Genomic DNA, 17,996 nt, shown 5'->3' on the forward strand with positions numbered 1-17,996 from the left:
TTGACAGCATGGCTATTGAAGCCAGGGTGTTGAAGGACCATGGCATCTCTGGACCAGTGGTGTCTACCCTAGTGAATGCTATAAAAGCTGTCACTAATGCTGCGTACACACGACCGGACTTTACGGCATACTTGGTTCGGCGGACTTTTCGACGGACTTGCCTACACACGATCAACCAAAGTCCAACGGATTCGTACGTGATGACGTACGACTGGACTAAAACAAGGAAGTTCATAGCCAGTAGCCAATAGCTGCCCTAGCGTCGGTTTTTGTCCGTCGGACTAGCATACAGACAAGCGGACTTTTCGACCGGACTCGAGTCCGTCGAAAAGATTTGAAACATGTTTCATTTCTAGGTCCGTCGAACTTTTGGAGGAAAAAAGTCAGATGGAGCCCATACACGATCGAATTGTCTGACGGACTACGGTCCGCCGAACCCAGTATGCCGTAAAGTCCGCTTGTGTGTACGCGGCATTAGAATATCTATCATAAGGTCTGGAAGACTTATATTGCTTGGTGTGAAGCCAGAAAATGGCATCATCGGAAATACGTGATTGGGAGGATTCTCTCTTTTCTACAGCCAGCTGTGAAAATCAGCTTTGAGTACAATCAGAGGTCAGATTTCGGTCCTGTCAGTATTCTTCCAAAGGCCTTTAGCCTCCCATTCGCTGGTCTGAACCTTTATGCAGGGGGCAACTCACATGCTTCCCCCCATTAGGTCACCCATATGTCCTTGAGACTTGAACTTGGTGCTGTCTGTGTTAAAGAAACATCCATTTGATCCTATCAAGGAAATTCCATTGGACTGCTGTCACGCAAGCTAGCCCTCCTGGTGGCCATCACCTCGGCTAGAAGGGTGTCGGAGTTGGCAGCCCTTTTGTGCAGGGAACCATACTTGATCCTTCACCACGACGGGGTCGTGTTATGACCTGTTCCATCCCTTTTTCCAAAAGTGGTGTCAGCCTTTCATTTAAATCAGGACATTATTTTGCCTTCTTTTTTCTCTCAGCCTCGTTCAGCAGAAGAGAGACGACTACATTCCTTGGACGTTGTCCAGGCAGTCAAGGTTTATTTGTCTAGATCTGCGGAGATCCGAGGATCAGACTCCTTTTTTGTTTTACCAAAAGGACCCAAGAAGGGGCAGGCAGCTTCCAAAGCTTCTATTGCCAATTAGGTTCATCTGCTGGTTATTCAGGCCTATGGTCTGAAACCTAAAGCTCCTCCCTTTAGGACGAGAGCTCATTCTGCCAGGGGTGTAGCAACCTCCTGGGCTTTTTGCCATCAGGTATCTGTGGCTCAGATTTGTAAGGCTGCTACCTGATCTTCAGTGCATACGTTCACAAAATTGTATTTTATTTTCATAAGTGGATGTTCAAGCAGCCAAGGATTCGGCTTTTGGCCGCAGTGTACTACGGGCTGCCGTATAAGGTCTAATGGCTATTGTTTGGCAGGGTCTCTCCCTCCCCTCAAGACTATTGCTCTGGAACGTCCCAGTAGGTAATGAATATTAGCCTTATGCCCTGTACACACGATCGCACATTCCGACAACAAAATCCATCAGATTTTTTCCAACCGATGTTTGCTCAAACTTGTCTTGCATTCACATGGTCGCACAAAGTTGGTCGGAAATTCCGAACGTCAAGAACGCGGTGATGTACAACACGTACGACGAGCAGAGAAAAATTAAGTTCTATAGCCAGTGCTGCTCTTCTGCTTGATTCTAAGCATGCGTGGCACTTTGTGCGTCGGAATTGTCTACACATGATCGGAATTTACGCGAATGGATTTTGTTGTCGGAAAATTTTAGAGCCAGCTCTCAAACTTTGTGTGTCGGAAATTCCGATGGAGAAAGTCCGATGGAGCCCACAAACGGTCGGAATTTCCGACAACAAGCTCCGATCGCACATTTTCCGTCGGAAAGTCCGACCGTGTGTACAGGGCAGAACTCTGTGTCCCATGATGTAAAAGAAAATAGGATTTTTTCATCATACTTACCTGTAAAATCCTTTTCTTTGAGTACATCATGGGACACAGAGATCCCTCCCCTCTTTTTTAAGGATTCAGTGCTCGCTACAAAACTGATGTACTTCCTGTACGGGATTGGTTATATAGGGGATCACTTCCTGTGTAAGACTTTGTCTACCAGTGTTCATTCACCTAGAGATGGCGACCCAGTAGGTAATAAAAATTAAGCCTCTCTGTCCTTAACTCTTTTTCCCATGATGTACTCAAAGAAAAGGATTTTACAGGTGAGTATGACGAAAAAATCCTATTTTTTAAAGGGAAAATGTAAAAATAAAAACATTTAAATAAAATAAACAAACAAAAAAAAAAATTAAAGCACCCGTGTCCCTGCGTGCTCACACGCAGAAGCAAATGCATACGTAGGTCACGCTGACATTCAAACCACACATTTGAGGTATCACCGCAATCCTTAGAGCGAGCGCAATGATTCTAACCCAAGACCTCCTCTGTAACTCTAAACAGATAACCTGTAAAACATTTTAAAGTGTCGCCTATAGAGATTTTTAAGTAACAAAGTTTGGCACCATTCCATGAGTGTGCGCAATTTTAAAACGTGACATGCGAGGTATCTATTTACTTGGCGTAATATCTGTCACATAGTTACATAGTTACATAGTTACATAGTAGGTGAGGTTGAAAAAAGACACATCAAGTCCATCAAGTCCAACCTATGTGTGTGATTATGTGTCAGTATTACATTACATATCCCTGTATGTTGCGGCCATTCAGGTGATTATCTAATAGTTTCTTGAAGCTATCAATGCTCCCCGCTGAGACCACCGCCTGTGGAAGGGAATTCCACATCCTTGCCGCTCTTACAGTAAAGAACCCTCTACGTAGTTTAAGGTTAAACCTCTTTTCTTCTAATTGTAATGAGTGGCCACTAGTCTTATTAAACTCTCTTCTGCGAAAAAGTTTTATCCCTCTTGTGGGGTCACCAGTACAGTATTTGTAAATTGAAATTATATCCCCTCTCAAGCGTCTCTTCTCCAGAGAGAATAAGTTCAGTGCTCGCATTATACAAAAAATTGGACTAACTGTTATTTTTTATTTTTTTATTCATTAATGTTTTTCTTCCAAAAAAAAAATCGCATTTGAATTATTGCTGGGCAAATACTGTGTAACATAAAAAGCTGCAATGACCGCAGGGTCTCTGCTAAAAATATAATGTGTGGGGGTAATTTTCTAGCAATAAAATGATTTTTACATGTAGGAGAGGCGTGCTGGAATTTGCGCGGTATGGAAGTGGTTAATAAAACTTTATGTAAGAGTTAAGTTTCCTTTACATGGACAAGCATGGAAAGCAGCAAAAGACAGAGTACTGGCAAGTGGTTGTGCACAGCAGTGGCTTCTCAGTCTGTACAAAGGAATGTCAGGCTGACAGGTGCCACAGCTGTCCACTGATCTTCACATGAATCAAGCCGTTACTTGCAGTTAAGCCCACCATAGACTGTTCGAATCTCAGCTGGTTCAGCAGGAACCAGGAGAGATTTGAACCATGTAGGGGCAGGCTGAATGTATCAAAATTGATCCATCGATCAACTTGGGAACAATCAGCCTGCCAGATTTTACATCTGATTATTGCTAGCGGCTGTTGTATCCGCTAGCAATAATCACTGTGTTCTCCCAGCGCCACCGGGAGAACACAATGGATCCACGGGAGGGATACCCCTGTCAACACTGTCTGCAGGTAAGAAATTTGCTCCATCTATGGCCGGCCTTAGGGGCAGATGTCCATAGGTAATCACTCAGTGTGTGCCTACATAGGGCGGCTAAAGACTTTGCGGACTGCAACTGCCGGCACCTACCTGTCTGCCCAACCATAGCAATACGCTCAAGTTTTACCCTGGTATAAATGGTGCCAACCTAAAATAACGTGTTAAAAAAAAATCCAAAATATCACTGCAATTTACATATGATTCAACACCTTACAATAAATCATAGAATCAATATCGACATTTGTGAAAAACATGTGAAACAAAAACATATGATTCAACACCATACAATAAATCATGAAATCAATATCCACATTTATGAAAAACATGAAACAAAAACAAAAGAAAGTCCTTAAAAATGTTCAAACACAAAATTCAGTGTTATTAAACTTCATCCCATCCACTGTGCTTTTTTATAAGTGATCCGTAAAATTAGATACATAAAAGTGCTCCACCGCCAGTGATGCTACTATTGCACTCACCAGAGCCCTGGGGCCCTCTGGACCAATCACGCATTATTATAGAGCCAAGACAACCAAATCACCCAAAAAGAAAATGACAAGGTAATCGTGCAACACAGTTTTATTAAACAGATCCCTTTTAAAAACTCATCCCACAATCTATACTCTTACACATTAGAAACACCAGCACCAGCTCGATCAGCATATCTGTATAGATTAAAATCCTCAAGATCCGCCAAGTAGTTCAAACAGCACCGCCGTTCCTCTTACCAAGCCACGGCGTGCGTTCCACTGGCATTCGGGTGTGAAGTCACCTGCGGTCCATGGATGTGTCAGCAGCGATCTGACCTCTATGCATTTTGCTGTATTAGCATCATCAGGAAGTCTGGTCGCTGCCATTTTCCCAAAGACCTAATACCCGCTGGTGTGATACTATTGGTGGACGGAATTTCTTCCATACACCATCCAGAGTAAAGCTGTCCACATAGACTTTTCTCCACACAACCAGCTCTCACCGCTGTCAGTCTGCAGTCATGACCGGGAAGACTACCCTGCAGTAGAGCAATCTGAAAGCGAGGCTTGAAGCGCTCATGGAGCACAGCATGGAAGGTATGATTGTGGTGCGGAGGATGGTCTATGTGGACAGCTTTACCCCGGATGCCCGCATACTTAGATGTGCCTCTTTTATTTATCAACCATGTGAGTTGCTAAATGTTGTACCTTCATTAAATATAACCATATTACTACACTTAGAAGCGCCTCTCTTATCTTTTATACTTAGTTGTGACGTAACGCTATTTGTTTATCAAGACATCGCTCGTTTATCAAGTCAGAATGTATAAAAAAAAAATGCTGGTCTTGCAAAACACTCTCAGACCAAGTTACTCTCAATCCAAGGTTTTACTGTATTTTATTTTCAGCTCACACTTGCAATGTTTATAAATGTGGCATTGTGTTGTTTCTCTAGGAGTGTGCAGGGGAGGGCCTGCGGACATTAGCCTTGGCATATAAAGACCTCAGTGAAGATTACTTTAAATGGTGGCTGAAGATCCATCATGAAGCCAGCATTGCTTTGGAGAACAGGGAGGAACGGCTGGCAGACGCTTATGAACAAATAGAAAGTGACATGATGGTATGTTCCAGCTTAGTTGGTTGAAAGAGAATGTGTAGAAGGATGAAGCTATTATTTATCATTTTAAGTTAACATGGGATCCAATACATCGACAAAAACATCAATTCAATTGTGCTTTATACACTTATTTGGTCTTTAAAATAATATACAAGGGTTATGTAGAGTCACATACTAGAACTTCCCTCTGAAAGATCTGCTTTATATTTATTTAGGCAGCAAAAAGTCCTAGTTTCAGCCTGTGAATAGCTAGTAATTAACACAAGAGAACATGTAATGAAAGTGAAATGTAGAAATCATTGTCCTTATGCAGACCTTAAAGTGGTATTAAACCCAAAAGCAAACATTCATTTTAGTGCAGCTTACTAGTCCTTAGGGCTAGTTCACATCAGATGCAGTCCAGTCCTTTTTTATTCTGCATCAAAACGCATGGACTGTGTTTTACATGGATTCCCATGGCCCTAGTTCACACCAGTGCAGTGCATTTCAGATTTCAGTGCAGTCAACAAAAGTAGAACATGTTGCAACAAAAATGCACCAGGGCACACATGTCTTCAGTTGGCCTCAATTGAGATGAAGAAAAAATATCAAAAATGCACTGGAATGCATCAAAAACACACTGGAACCTATCAAAACGCACATCCGGAACATAGAAATTATGGTGTGAACCAGCCTGGAGATATGATGCTTGCATTAGTTTTCTTTTTTAGCCTTTCTTTCTTTTATTTTCAACTGGTGTTCTGGCTAGTAAGACCCCTTTCACACGGGGGCCGCCCGTGCGTTAGCGCTTGTAACGGAACATCTCCCATACTCCGCTTGAGTGCTTCCGTCAGTATACCACTTCCTCCCAGTCTAGATATCAGATATTCCTTGTCAAAAGAAGTTTATTGAGTATACAATGTTATAAAGATACATAAAGTAAGTTTTCAAGGATCTATAAAGTAAGCTCATTGTTTTACAGTAGGGTTTATATAGGTAAATATCATGAAATTTCAAATATTAAACATTGGGTTCACGTAAACCTAAATTAAAGATATATATAATTTCCTTAGTTACTTTTGTAGGTATTTAAATGATTTATACCTACTATACATATTGTTTACAAGTAGAGTGTATATAGGTCAAATAAATTCTGATAATGAGCTTTAATCGTAAGGTGGAGAAAAGGAAAGAGAAAGAAGAAAAAGGGTTGAAAGGTAGAGGTATGGTCCACAAGGTTGTCCCGCTCGTCAGTTTATTATTCTTTTTAGTTCTCTTTGAAGCCTTAGAATGGGTGTCTCTGTAAGTCATTTAATCTGTTACCATGGCAACAGGACAGAGTCATTGAAGTTTGACAGGAACTGTTGTTTTATCCAAGGATGCCAAAGTTTTTCAAATTTTGGAATTTGATTTTGATCGATGGCTACCATCTTAGCATGGGACATTGTATTATTCATTCTGTGAATTGTTTCTGCTAGTACCAATGTAGGAGATTTCCATGCCTTGGCCACTGTTTGTTTTGCAGCCGTTATTAGTTGGATCATTAGTTTGAATTGAGAGAGTGTTAACCATTCCGGTTTTAGATTAAGTAAAGTTAAATATGGATCTGGTTGTATTATTTTTTGAAATATTTTAGATGCAATCATCCAGAAGGTTTGGATTACTGGGCACGTCCACCATATGTGTAAATATGTGCCTAATTCTGGGCATCCTCGAAAACAAAGAGCTGAGGTATTAGGTGAATATTTTGCCACTCTAGCGGGTACAAGGTACCAGCGAGTTAGGACTTTATAATTTGTCTCCAGTGCTAAGATGTTGGGTGAAGATGACTTAGATGTGAGCCATATGTTAGACCAGTCCGTGTCTTCTAAAGTTCGTCCCAGGTCCTCCTCCCACCTCTGAACGTAAGAGGGTCTATTAAGATTTGCTACTCCATATAATTGATTATAAAGTGATGAAATTGTACCTTTAGCAAATGGATCTTTTGTACAGATTGATTCAAAAATGGATAATTGGGATAATGGTGTATCCCCCTTTAGGAATGGTGTATAGAAATTTTTGATTTGGAGATATCTAAATATATCAGAGTTTGGTAGATCATATTTTTCTCTAAGCGATGGGAATGAAAGGAATGATTTAGATGCTATGAAGTCATTTAGTCATGCCTGATGTTGTCCAAGCTTTAAAAGAATTTGGGTAGATCCATGCCGGATAAAAGGCCGGATTTCTGATAAAAGAAAGGAGAGGATTGTGTGGAGATTGTAACTGATATTTGGTTTTTAGTTTATCCCAGAGAGATAAGAAGTGTTTAGTTATGGGATTATGAATTTTAAAGCGGTCTTTAGGATCAAGCCATAATAAATTTGATATTAATAGAGGGTCATTTTCTGAAGCCTCTATAAATACCCATAATGGGATTTCCTGTTTTGCATGGTATTTGGACAGACTGGCCAAATGTGCTGCTCTGTAGTAGTTAGTAAAATTAGGGTATCCCAGGCCTCCTTTATTTTTGGGAAGATGTAGTGTGTGTATAGGTATACGTGGTTTAGAAGAGCCCCATATAAACGAAGTTGCTCTTTTTTGTACTATTCTCAAAAAACAGGAAGGAATTGGAATAGGGAGGACTCTGAATAGATAAAGCAATTTGGGTAGAATAGTCATTTTGATTGCATTAATCTTCCCCATCCAGGATAAAGGAAGTTGCGACCATTGTTTTATTAGATTTGTGATCTGTCTTAATACAGGAGGATAATTGGTTGAGAATAAGTCAGAATGAGATGCTGTTAAATGAATTCCAAGATATGGGATTGATTTTTCTGCCCATGTGAATGGGAGTGCAGCCCTAGCCGGGATCAATTCCATGTTTGTGAGTGAAATATTAAGCACTAGGTATTTCTTAGGATTAATCATAAGGCCGGATAGGGCTGCAAATCCATCAAGAGCTGGTATTAAGTTAGGACCAGAGACCTGTGGTGATGATAGAAAAAGTAATATATCGTCTGCAAATATACATAATTTGTGTGTAATACCTCCTACTTCAATGCCAGTTATAGTTTGGTTTGTTCTGATGTATTGGGCCATGGGTTCGAGTATAAGGGCAAATAATAAAGGAGATAATGGGCAACCCTGTCGGGTACCTCTTTCAATATTAAAGGCTTCAGATTTGTATCCAGCATATTTTATATAGGCTTTGGGTTTATTATATAATGCTTTGATCCATGTTAAAAAGTGGGGTCCAAAGCCCCATTTTTGTAATGAATATTGCATATATTGCCAGGATACTGTGTCAAATGCCCTCTTAATATCGAGAGATAGAAAACATAAAGGGATTTTCCGTTTTTTAGCAATATGTGCCAATAACACTGCCCTGCGTATATTATCGCCTGCCTGTCTATTTGGCATGAAGCCTACTTGATCTCTATGTATTAATTTTCCTATAATGCTATTGAGGCGTTTTGCTATTATTTTTGCTAATAATTTAATATCGAGGTTTAACAGAGAGATAGGCCGATAATTCACACAGGAAGTATCATCAGAAAGGGGTTTTGGGATCATACAAACAATTGCCATTAGTGTTTCTTGCCGAAAAGAATGTCCATCTAGAAGTTTGTTAAAAGTTTTAGTGAGAATGGGAGAGAGTATTTCTGAGAATGTTTTATAGTATAAAGCCGAGTAGCCGTCTGGGCCTGGTCTTTTGTTAAGTTTTAGGTCTTTTATGGCGTTAGCAACTTCATCTATAGTTATAGGCTCATCCAAACTGCTTTTTTGATTCTGAGATAACTCCGGTAAGGTTATTTTTGAGAAGAAGGATTCAGCCTCTGTAGGATTAAATTCATTGTTTGTCTTGTATAAAGTTGCGAGATGTGAGTGAAATTTATGGACTATTTTAACTGGATTACAAGTGTAAACATTTTTTGATAATTTCAAACGTATTGGTTTGAAAGATTTGTTAGTTGAATTTAATGCCCGAGCCAAATATGTACCTGGTTTGTTTGTATTCATGTAGAAATTGTGTTTGGAGCGTTTGAGGGATTTATCAACTGACTCAGTGAGAAATAGATCGTATTCCAATCTAGATTTTTCCAGATGAGATTTTGTACTCTGAGATGGATTATCTTGAAATGATATGTAGGCTGCATTAAAATTGAGTTCTAGTTTTTTTGCTAGATTTTTGCGTTCCCTTTTAAATAGTGCCATTTGTCTTTGTATTGTACCACGCAAGACAGGCTTATGAGCTTCCCACAGTGTTATTGGGGAGATGTCTGTTGTATTATTAATTGATATGTATTCCTTTAAAGCTTGTTCAATGGCCATCTGATGTAGTGGGTGTTTGAGCATTATGTCCGGTAAGTACCACGTTGGGTCATGCGCTTTTGGTATGGCTGAGGCTATAGTAGTGTATACTGCATTATGGTCAGACCACGGAATCGGAATTATATCTGATGCAATAATTTCTGGTATCATTCCTATTGTTAGAAAAATATGATCTATTCTGGTGAAGGTTTGATGAGGGTGCGAGAAATAAGTGAATTTCTTTTTCATTGGGTTACTTTCTCTCCATGAATCTACCAGATTGTATTTGGAAAGAAGTTGAGAAAAAGGTAATCTAGAGGTTATTTTGGATGGTGTAAAAGGTGATTTATCTAGAAATGGGAGGAGGACCTGGTTCGAATCCCCACACATTATCACTGTTCCTATTTTGTGTGTATTAATCACTTGTAATATATGTGAGAGGAATGGTGTAGGTTGTTTGTTAGGAGCGTAGTAGGAAATCACCGTGATTGCTGTATCCATTATATAACCCATGAGTATCAGGTATCTACCTTCTGGGTCTTTAATTTCTGATGATAAGGTGAATGGTGTGGATCGGTGAAATGCAATTAAAGTTCCCCTTTGCTTGGTACAGGCAGAAGCCGTGTAAATTTGTTGATAAAAAGGAGAAATATATTTTGGAGTAGAATCTTTGGTGAAGTGTGTTTCTTGGAGGCATACTATGTGAGCCTTCTTGTTATGGAAAGTACGGAAGGCTTTGGTCCTTTTTTGAGGGACATTTATTCCCTGAACATTCAGGGAAAGTATATTCAGTGGTGCCATGGCAATAAATCAAATAGTTTTGACTTACTTTTTGTTATGCAGAGCTGACTGCGCAGATCAACCTGTGTGGACTGAAGAGATGAATAGATAGAAAAGAAACCAGTGAATTCTGGAGTAAAGAGTAAACAAAAAACATATGAGATTAGATGATACATTGTATAAATTATTTTTTGCAAGTAATCACAATTTACCCGTGAAAGAGAATAAATATCTCTCTCAGGGGAATAAGTGCCTTCGTCACACTCCCACATAATATGGTTGGGAGAATGAGGAGGGCTAATGGGGGTACACGGATCTTCCGCTTACAGGAGAGAAGTGCTATGTCAAAAGACATCAAAATGATGTTTCATTAATTGGAGTGCAGAATATAGTTTTTGTTGAAATTATTTATTCCAGGGTGGTTGTATATGGTTAGTCTTGCCCTAGGCTAAATAATTCAGTTAGAAAGGTACTGTTAATAACTTTGGTATTGATGAAGATAGTTTGAATTATTTTGGGATTTTAACCCTTTTAGAGTAAATAATTACATATTTTATTCATATGTAACTGTTTAGATATGTTAACTCATAAAATTGAGGTTGTATTGCTTCAGATTAGAATAAACAAAAACATAATTCTAGGAACTAGTTAGGTAATAATATATTTGTTTTAAGAAAACAAAGAAAAAGCTTCCATTACTTCTGGATTATTGAACATATTTTTCCTAAAAAGTAATAAATCTATTATTATTACCTGATAATATATAACTGAACAAGAATTTCCTTATTTCACTTATATATTCTAAGGCTATATGAATCAGAAGTAATAAGAAATATAACTGGAATGTAACATGATCCCACACAGTGTGTGACTATCAGAATGCAGTTACATTCAGTTATAAATACAGGTTTTTTATAGAGAACCATCTCTTAGTATAATAAATGAAGAGATATCAGGAATTAGGATGTCAGTCCATTGAATCTTCTTGGTCCATGGATGATGTGGCATAACGGCCTCTTTTGTGAGAATGATGATTCCCATTTTGTTCTGAAATTTTCTGAGTGCTGCCTGAAGGTGAAGATGATGCCATTTTTCTGCGTGTGGGAGTGTTGCTGCTTGAGGGTTCTGTCAGATTTAATTTTAAAAGGGTTTGTTGTAGTTCATCTGCTGATCTGCTTCTGTAAATTGTACCTTGGTAGTTAAATCTGACTGAAAAGGGGAAGCCCCATTGATACATAATGTTGTGGCATTGCAGTTCCATTAGTTGGGGTTTCATGGATCATCTTTTAGTAATAGTAAGTTGGGATAGGTCAGCAAAAATTTGATAATTGTGTCCATGAAAATTAAGTTCCTTTTTTTCTCTTGCAGCAATTAGTATTTGTTCTTTCGTTCTGTAAAAATGAAATTTTGTGATTATATCACGTGGGGGTCCATCTTTCTTTTTGGCTGTGAGGGCTCTGTGTACTCTGTCCAGTTCTAAACGTTCAATAGGGATATCTGGCTTTAGTTCTTGTAATAGAGCAGTAATAGTAGATTGCAGGTCTGTCACAGTTTCAGGTATTCCCCTTATGCGCAAGTTTGAACGTCTGGCTCTATTTTCGTAATCTTCGAGCTTAGTTTGAAGTATTAAATTCTCTTTTTTTAATTGTTCCAATTCTGTTATATTTTCTTGGGTTGTAATTTCAATTTCATCCATTTTTATTTCTAAGGCTGCGGTGCGTTTTCCCAGCTCTCTTATTTCTTTGGTTAGGCTTTTTGTTATTTGGTCTGAGGTTTGTTTTAAAGCCTTATGAAGCATCTTTTCAAATTGTAATAATATTACTGGGGATACTGAGGAGGCTTGTGGAGAAGTTTGTGAGAGGATTTGTTCTGTATCTGACTCAAATGGAGAGTCTTGCTGTGACATTTTCTGTCTGTGAGAGCGCCCTGATGCTGTATCTTGTGAGGTGACTGGAGCTGCTTCAGCTGCAGTGAGTGCCTGTGAGCTCTTTGTGAGGTGATTTTTATTTCTGCCACGGTTTCCTCCCAGTACCATATTTCCTGCCCAAACTTTCACAGTTTGTTCCCAGGGGCAAAAAGGTTCAAATGGATACCTTTTGAGTCTGCAGGCTCCGCTTTGTCCTTCTCTTCTCTCCTCAGCGGTGTGGAGCTCTAACAATGCATGTCTGCTCCGCTAGGCTCCGCCTCCTGCCCCCAGATATCATATATTCCAACCGCTCAAACACAAAACAAGATGACACTTGCTTAGCTGCTAACATGGACTGTTTTATTAGAACCAAAATTACAAGTCTTTATATACCGTTATAGAGGAGGTTCCCCCCTCCTGCTCATATTACTCTAACAATACAACTGTAACCTAATCAACATGAGCTAGTTTACTAAATCATTTACCCAGACTAGGTGACTCAGAGACGTAACCTTTGGGCAGACTTGTGGTCACCGAGCTTCACACAGTAGCATAAACACAATAGCAGGAGCTAATTATAATTAACAATACAAACAGTGATCTCCCCCCCTCCTCAGCCTAGTAGGAAACAAACTATAGTATGAGTAGACTGTCCGACTCCTACCCAGTTCTAGAAGCCAATGTGATCAGCTCTCTCAACTAACATGTGGAGTTCAGAATCAAACAAACCAAGAATAGTCTTTACATATATCCTGGGAGATATTGTGGATAAATATTACTGTCCCGTTTTAAGCAATCCAAGACATACTCTCCCAGTCACCATTTCCAATGTGGCATACACAGGGTTCCTAGAGTCTGTGTGTCCTGGGGGTAAGGACCCGAATTCAAAGTAACACCACCTCAAGGGTCCCTAGGCATGCAGCTCACAAAGCGCACCGTTCCCCCAAATGCCAGGGCCCATAATCGGTAGGCAAGAGGCTGGCATTCAGACACCTCCAAAAGCCTCTGTCCCGGGTGAGTCTGTCACACTTCTCCCCCATCAAAGGTTGACTAACAAGGTCCCAGACCTCCACCTGGTCTGGACATGCATTAGTCAGGCAGAGTGAACTCACATAGTCAGTCCGCATGGTCTCCATTCTTGGCTGCAAGGAATAGTTGACACGAGTAGGTGTGGGGGCAGAGGTCATTTACTCTCTGCCCGGATGCCAGCGCTTCAGCTGGATGGTTTTTAACATTCTGGGGCTCGGTCTGCTGCTGGGCAGAGGGGCCGATCGCCCCAGCTTCCTGAGGCTGTGGGGACACTGTAGGTGCTAGGCAGAGGCCAGCGGCGCTTTGCCCTGTTGCCAGTGATTCAGCTGGGAGTAGCAGCTTTACTACCTCAGCTTGTCGCTGGAGAGAGGGGCCGACTGCCCCGACTCCCTGGAACTCCACAGTTGTTGCCGGTGCTGAGCAGAGGTTGGTAGCACTCTGCCCTGTTGCCAGCACTTCTACTGGGGACTCCACATCCTCTGCTCCGGCTAACCATTGGGGCAGGGGGCTGGCTTCCTCCACTCCCAAACTGTGTAGCTGCCATTGGTAAGGTAAGCTGGCTGCTTCCTTTTCCATTTCCTCATCTGGCTGCTGGGACGACATGTCTCTGATAATGTCTCCCAGGTGCATGGATCTTTGCTGGGGAGGAAAGACCGCTTCCTTCACCCTGGCCAACTGTTGGGGAGGGATGAAAAACACCTCCTCTCCCTTCTCCCCCTGTATCTGCTGCTGGGAAGTGATTGCCACCTTCTCACCCTGAGCCTCCGAAAACGCCACAGGTGTGGGCAAAGGTCTTGGACCCTCTGTCTGGTGACCAGCGCTTCAGCTGGGGAAGTTCCTTGTAACTCCACAGATACTGCTGTTGGTGCTGTGCAGAGCACAGTGAAGTTTGGCCCTAATACCAGGTCTTCTGCTGGAGGCTCATCAGGTTGTTCTTCCTCAGCAGAAAAGTCTATCAAATCCCCTGTCTCTGCAACTGGTGTCTGGAGATAGAGGTTCACCATCTCCTGTCCATGGAACTCAGAAGATGCTATCGGTGCTGAGCAGAGCACAGTGAAGTTTGGCCCTAATACCAGCTCTTCTGCTGGGGGCTCACCAGATTGTTCTTCCTCAGCAGAAAAGTCTATCAAATTCCCTGTCTCTGCAACTGGTGTCTGGGGATAGAGGTTCACCATCTCCTGTCCATGGAACTCAGAAGATGCTATCATTGCTGGGCAGAGGTTAGCAGAGCTCTGCCCTGTTGTCAGCACTTCAGCTTTGGGGATGGCAATCTCCAGATTTTCCACTGTCGATTTTCTGGCATGCTGCTGGACAAGCACATTCCTCCATCCAAGATCATCCCATGCAGAAACAGGATCATCAAGGTCAATCAGCATTTGCTGCATCCGCCATAAGACCTCAGTGTCCATAGCTGCGGGGGCAGGTTGGCAAAGCACACTGTTACTCTGCCACATTGCCGACTCTTCAGCCAGGATTTCAGAGTTGTCAACTGGTATTTCCTGATAGTCCTAGGCAAAGGGAGCCCAGCCCTGGTGCTGAGCAGAATCTAGCAGCCGTCTGTAGGCGATCTCCAGCTCCCATTCCTGAACGGCCAGAAACTCTATATCTTCCAGTGCCCAGTGCACTTCCGAGACGTTCAGTAGCCATTCTCTGTAATCCATGATTTCGTCCAACCGTCACTCTAAATCACTCCCAAAGTTAGGGTCCCCTGTCAGCTTCACATACAACAGTCCCAGGCCGCCGTAGCCAAAGCCTTCCGTTGGGCTGTCATCCGCTATCCAAGGGTATGCTTGGGATACATGCCACCAGAGGGATCTGTAGCTCTCATCCAGCCGCATCTCTGCCCAGACCAGCCTGCTTAATTCAGCTGTCTGCTCCTTGTGTGGTTTTTCTCCCAAAAACAGCACCCGCAATCCTTACTGTGACCAGTACCTTTCCTCGATGGAGGGGAGAACTTATCCCTGGTGTCACTGCTCACGGGCTAGCACTTCCTTCCAGAGTTCGCAGCGAATAGCATCAAACCATCCCAGCAGGACCTGCTCTGATACTGGTCCTCTGTGCTGTATCTGCATCTCTCGCAACTTCCTTCTGAATTCCTCTTCCATGGCAGCTGGTATCTGTACCTCTCCTCTCCTGCTATCCGGACCTTGGATCCAGGTGGAAGTTTGGATGTCCCAGACTGCAGGAGGCGTCCCGCTGCTTGCCACCAATGTAACAGAACGTCCCCCACACTCCGCTTGAGTGTTTCTGTCAGTATGCCACTTCCTCCCAGTCTGAATCTAGATATCAGATATTCCAACCACTCATAACCACAAGACAAGATGACACTTGCTTAGCTGCTAACATGGACTATTTTATTAGAACCAAAATTACAAGTCTTTATATACTGTTAAAGAGGAGGTTCCCCCTCCTGCTCATATTACTCTAACAATACAACTGTAACCTAATTAACATGAGCTAGTTTACTAAATCATTTATCCAGACTAGCTGACTCAGAGACATGACCTTTGGGCAGAATTGTGGTCTCCGAGCTTCACGCAGTAGTATAAACACAATAGCAGGAGCTAATTATAATTAACAATACAAACAGTGATCCCCCCCCCCCCTCAGCCTAGTAGGCAACAAACTATAGTATGAGTAGACTGTCCGACTCCTACCCAGTTCTAGAGGCCAATGTGATCAGCTCTCTCAACTAACATGTGGAGTTCAGAAGGAGTTTCAAACAAACCAAGAATAGTCTTTACATATATCCTGGGAGATATTGTGGATAAATATTACTGTCCCATTTTAAGCAATCCAAGACATACCCTCCCAGTCACCATTTCCAATATGGCATACACAGGGTTCCCAGAGTCTGTGTGTCCTGGGAGACAAGGACCCAAATCCAAAGTAACACCACCTAGGCATGCAACTCACAAAGTGCACCGTTCCCCCAAATGCCAGGGCCCATAATCGGTAGGCAAGAGGCTGGCATTCAGTCCCCTCCAAAATGGTCTGTCACAGCGCTGTTTAAACTGCACTTTTCGGCCGCTAACGGGGAGCTTTTAACCCCGGCCGAAGAAGGGGTTAAAAATGCCCGTGTTGCGGCGCTTCGGAAGCGCTGTCCATTCGATGCAATGGGCAGGGGCATTTTGTGAGCGCTGTATACAGCGCTCCCAAACCGCCCCGAAGGTGCTGCTTGCAGGACCTTTTCTAATGTCCCGCAAGCGCACCTCCCCAGTGTGAAAGCACTCGAAAGTAAAGAAGAAAGTAAACTTCCTTTACTGCCGTTTACCTATAGGTAAGATTATAATAAGGCTTACCTATAGGTAGTGTAAATATCTCCTAAACATGCACCGTTTAGGAGATATTTACATTACATGCAGCCAGTGACATCACTGGCGCATGTGCTCTGAAGGAATGGCCACCCGTGCCATTCCTTCCAAGCCCTGTGCCGTGAATGGCGGCTTCCGCGTGCCTGCGCGGGAGTGACATCATCGCGGCTCTGGCCAGTCACAGAGCCGGAGCCTGTGAACCCGGAAGCAAGACGGGTGAAGACAGAAGCGGCTGCATTGCTGACATCGCGGCGCTGGAACAGCTTCGTTTTAAGGTAAGTTTCACATAATGTGCTAGTATGCAGTGCATACTGACACCTTATGACTTTACCTTGCAAGGAAAAAAAAAAATGCCCAGCCGTATACATCCTCTTTAAATGAGCTGTAAAGGTACCAAAGACGTGATTTTAATAAGAATTGTTAGCAGCTTGGACATCACAATCTTTGGTTGGTAAAGCGCAATTTATTTTATCCAGAGGGTTGCTGGAGATGCTGAAAATCACTTTAATAATTTGCGTTACATACAGTGATGACCATGATTTTCTGGGTGCTGCTTCAGTGGCTTCCCCTCTGCACACTGAACACAAGGAGTTGATAGTTCTGCACTACCACCATTCAGGGGACACTTTGTATTTTAGTTTCAATAAATACAAGGTGTTTTCTGATTGGACGAGATTGAGAGGAGGGGCAGATGATGTCACAATCTTCACCTTGTTTATTCAGAGAACGTTAAAAAAAAAAAATACAAGGCATTTCTGAATGGCGGTGGTGCCGAGGGAAGCCACTGGACCTGCACTCAGAAGATCATGGCTATCGCTGTATATTGTGCAGTATAGTACAGTGATTTTCAGCATCCCCAGCAGCCCTCTGAATATTAGATATGGATACTTTCATTAAACCAGACTGGACCAATGTTTACAAAAATGACAATTCCTGGGGTTCACTTTAAAGATAATACCAAGTGAAAGCTCTTTGAAATAAACCAGAGATTAAAGTGTTACTAAACACAGATCCTGCATTCACTATATATGGTCTCCCACAGTACACAGAACATGGAAATGCAATTATTTTAGTAAATATAAACTGCTATATACCTTTTCTCATCAGCAGTATATAGCAGTCTTGTGAGCACTAGTTAAAGTTTGTAGGAGGAGTTTTCATTCTTCTCTGACTGTCCTATGAGGCTGCATGACCCCTGACCCCTCTGTCTAGAAAGTGCTGATTGGCCCTGTGCTGATCACATGCACCCTCCCAAAAAAAAAACTCTTTAGCAAAACACCAAACTGAGCACGTCCAGAGTGACTCCTAGGGCTCTGTGCTGCCAGCAGATGGATTGGTGACAGTAAAAGAAGGGGAGAATCAGAG

The 17,996-nt window shown here is 42.1% G+C and overlaps 1 protein-coding gene across 2 annotated transcripts in view; it reads left to right on the forward strand.

Annotated features, from left to right (window-relative positions):
* ATP8B4 (ATPase phospholipid transporting 8B4 (putative)) overlaps positions 1-17,996 on the forward strand; it is a 576,024-nt gene that overhangs the window by 485,355 nt on the left and 72,673 nt on the right. For both annotated transcript variants that reach the window (XM_073618636.1, XM_073618637.1), the window contains exon 19: positions 5,169-5,333. In XM_073618636.1, the coding sequence (XP_073474737.1) occupies positions 5,169-5,333 (165 nt within the window). The remainder of the gene's footprint in view (positions 1-5,168; positions 5,334-17,996) is intronic.

The sequence above is a fragment of the Aquarana catesbeiana genome, linkage group LG03 (genome assembly GCF_042186555.1).
Source record: "Aquarana catesbeiana isolate 2022-GZ linkage group LG03, ASM4218655v1, whole genome shotgun sequence".
NCBI classification, from domain to species: Eukaryota; Metazoa; Chordata; class Amphibia; order Anura; family Ranidae; genus Aquarana; species Aquarana catesbeiana.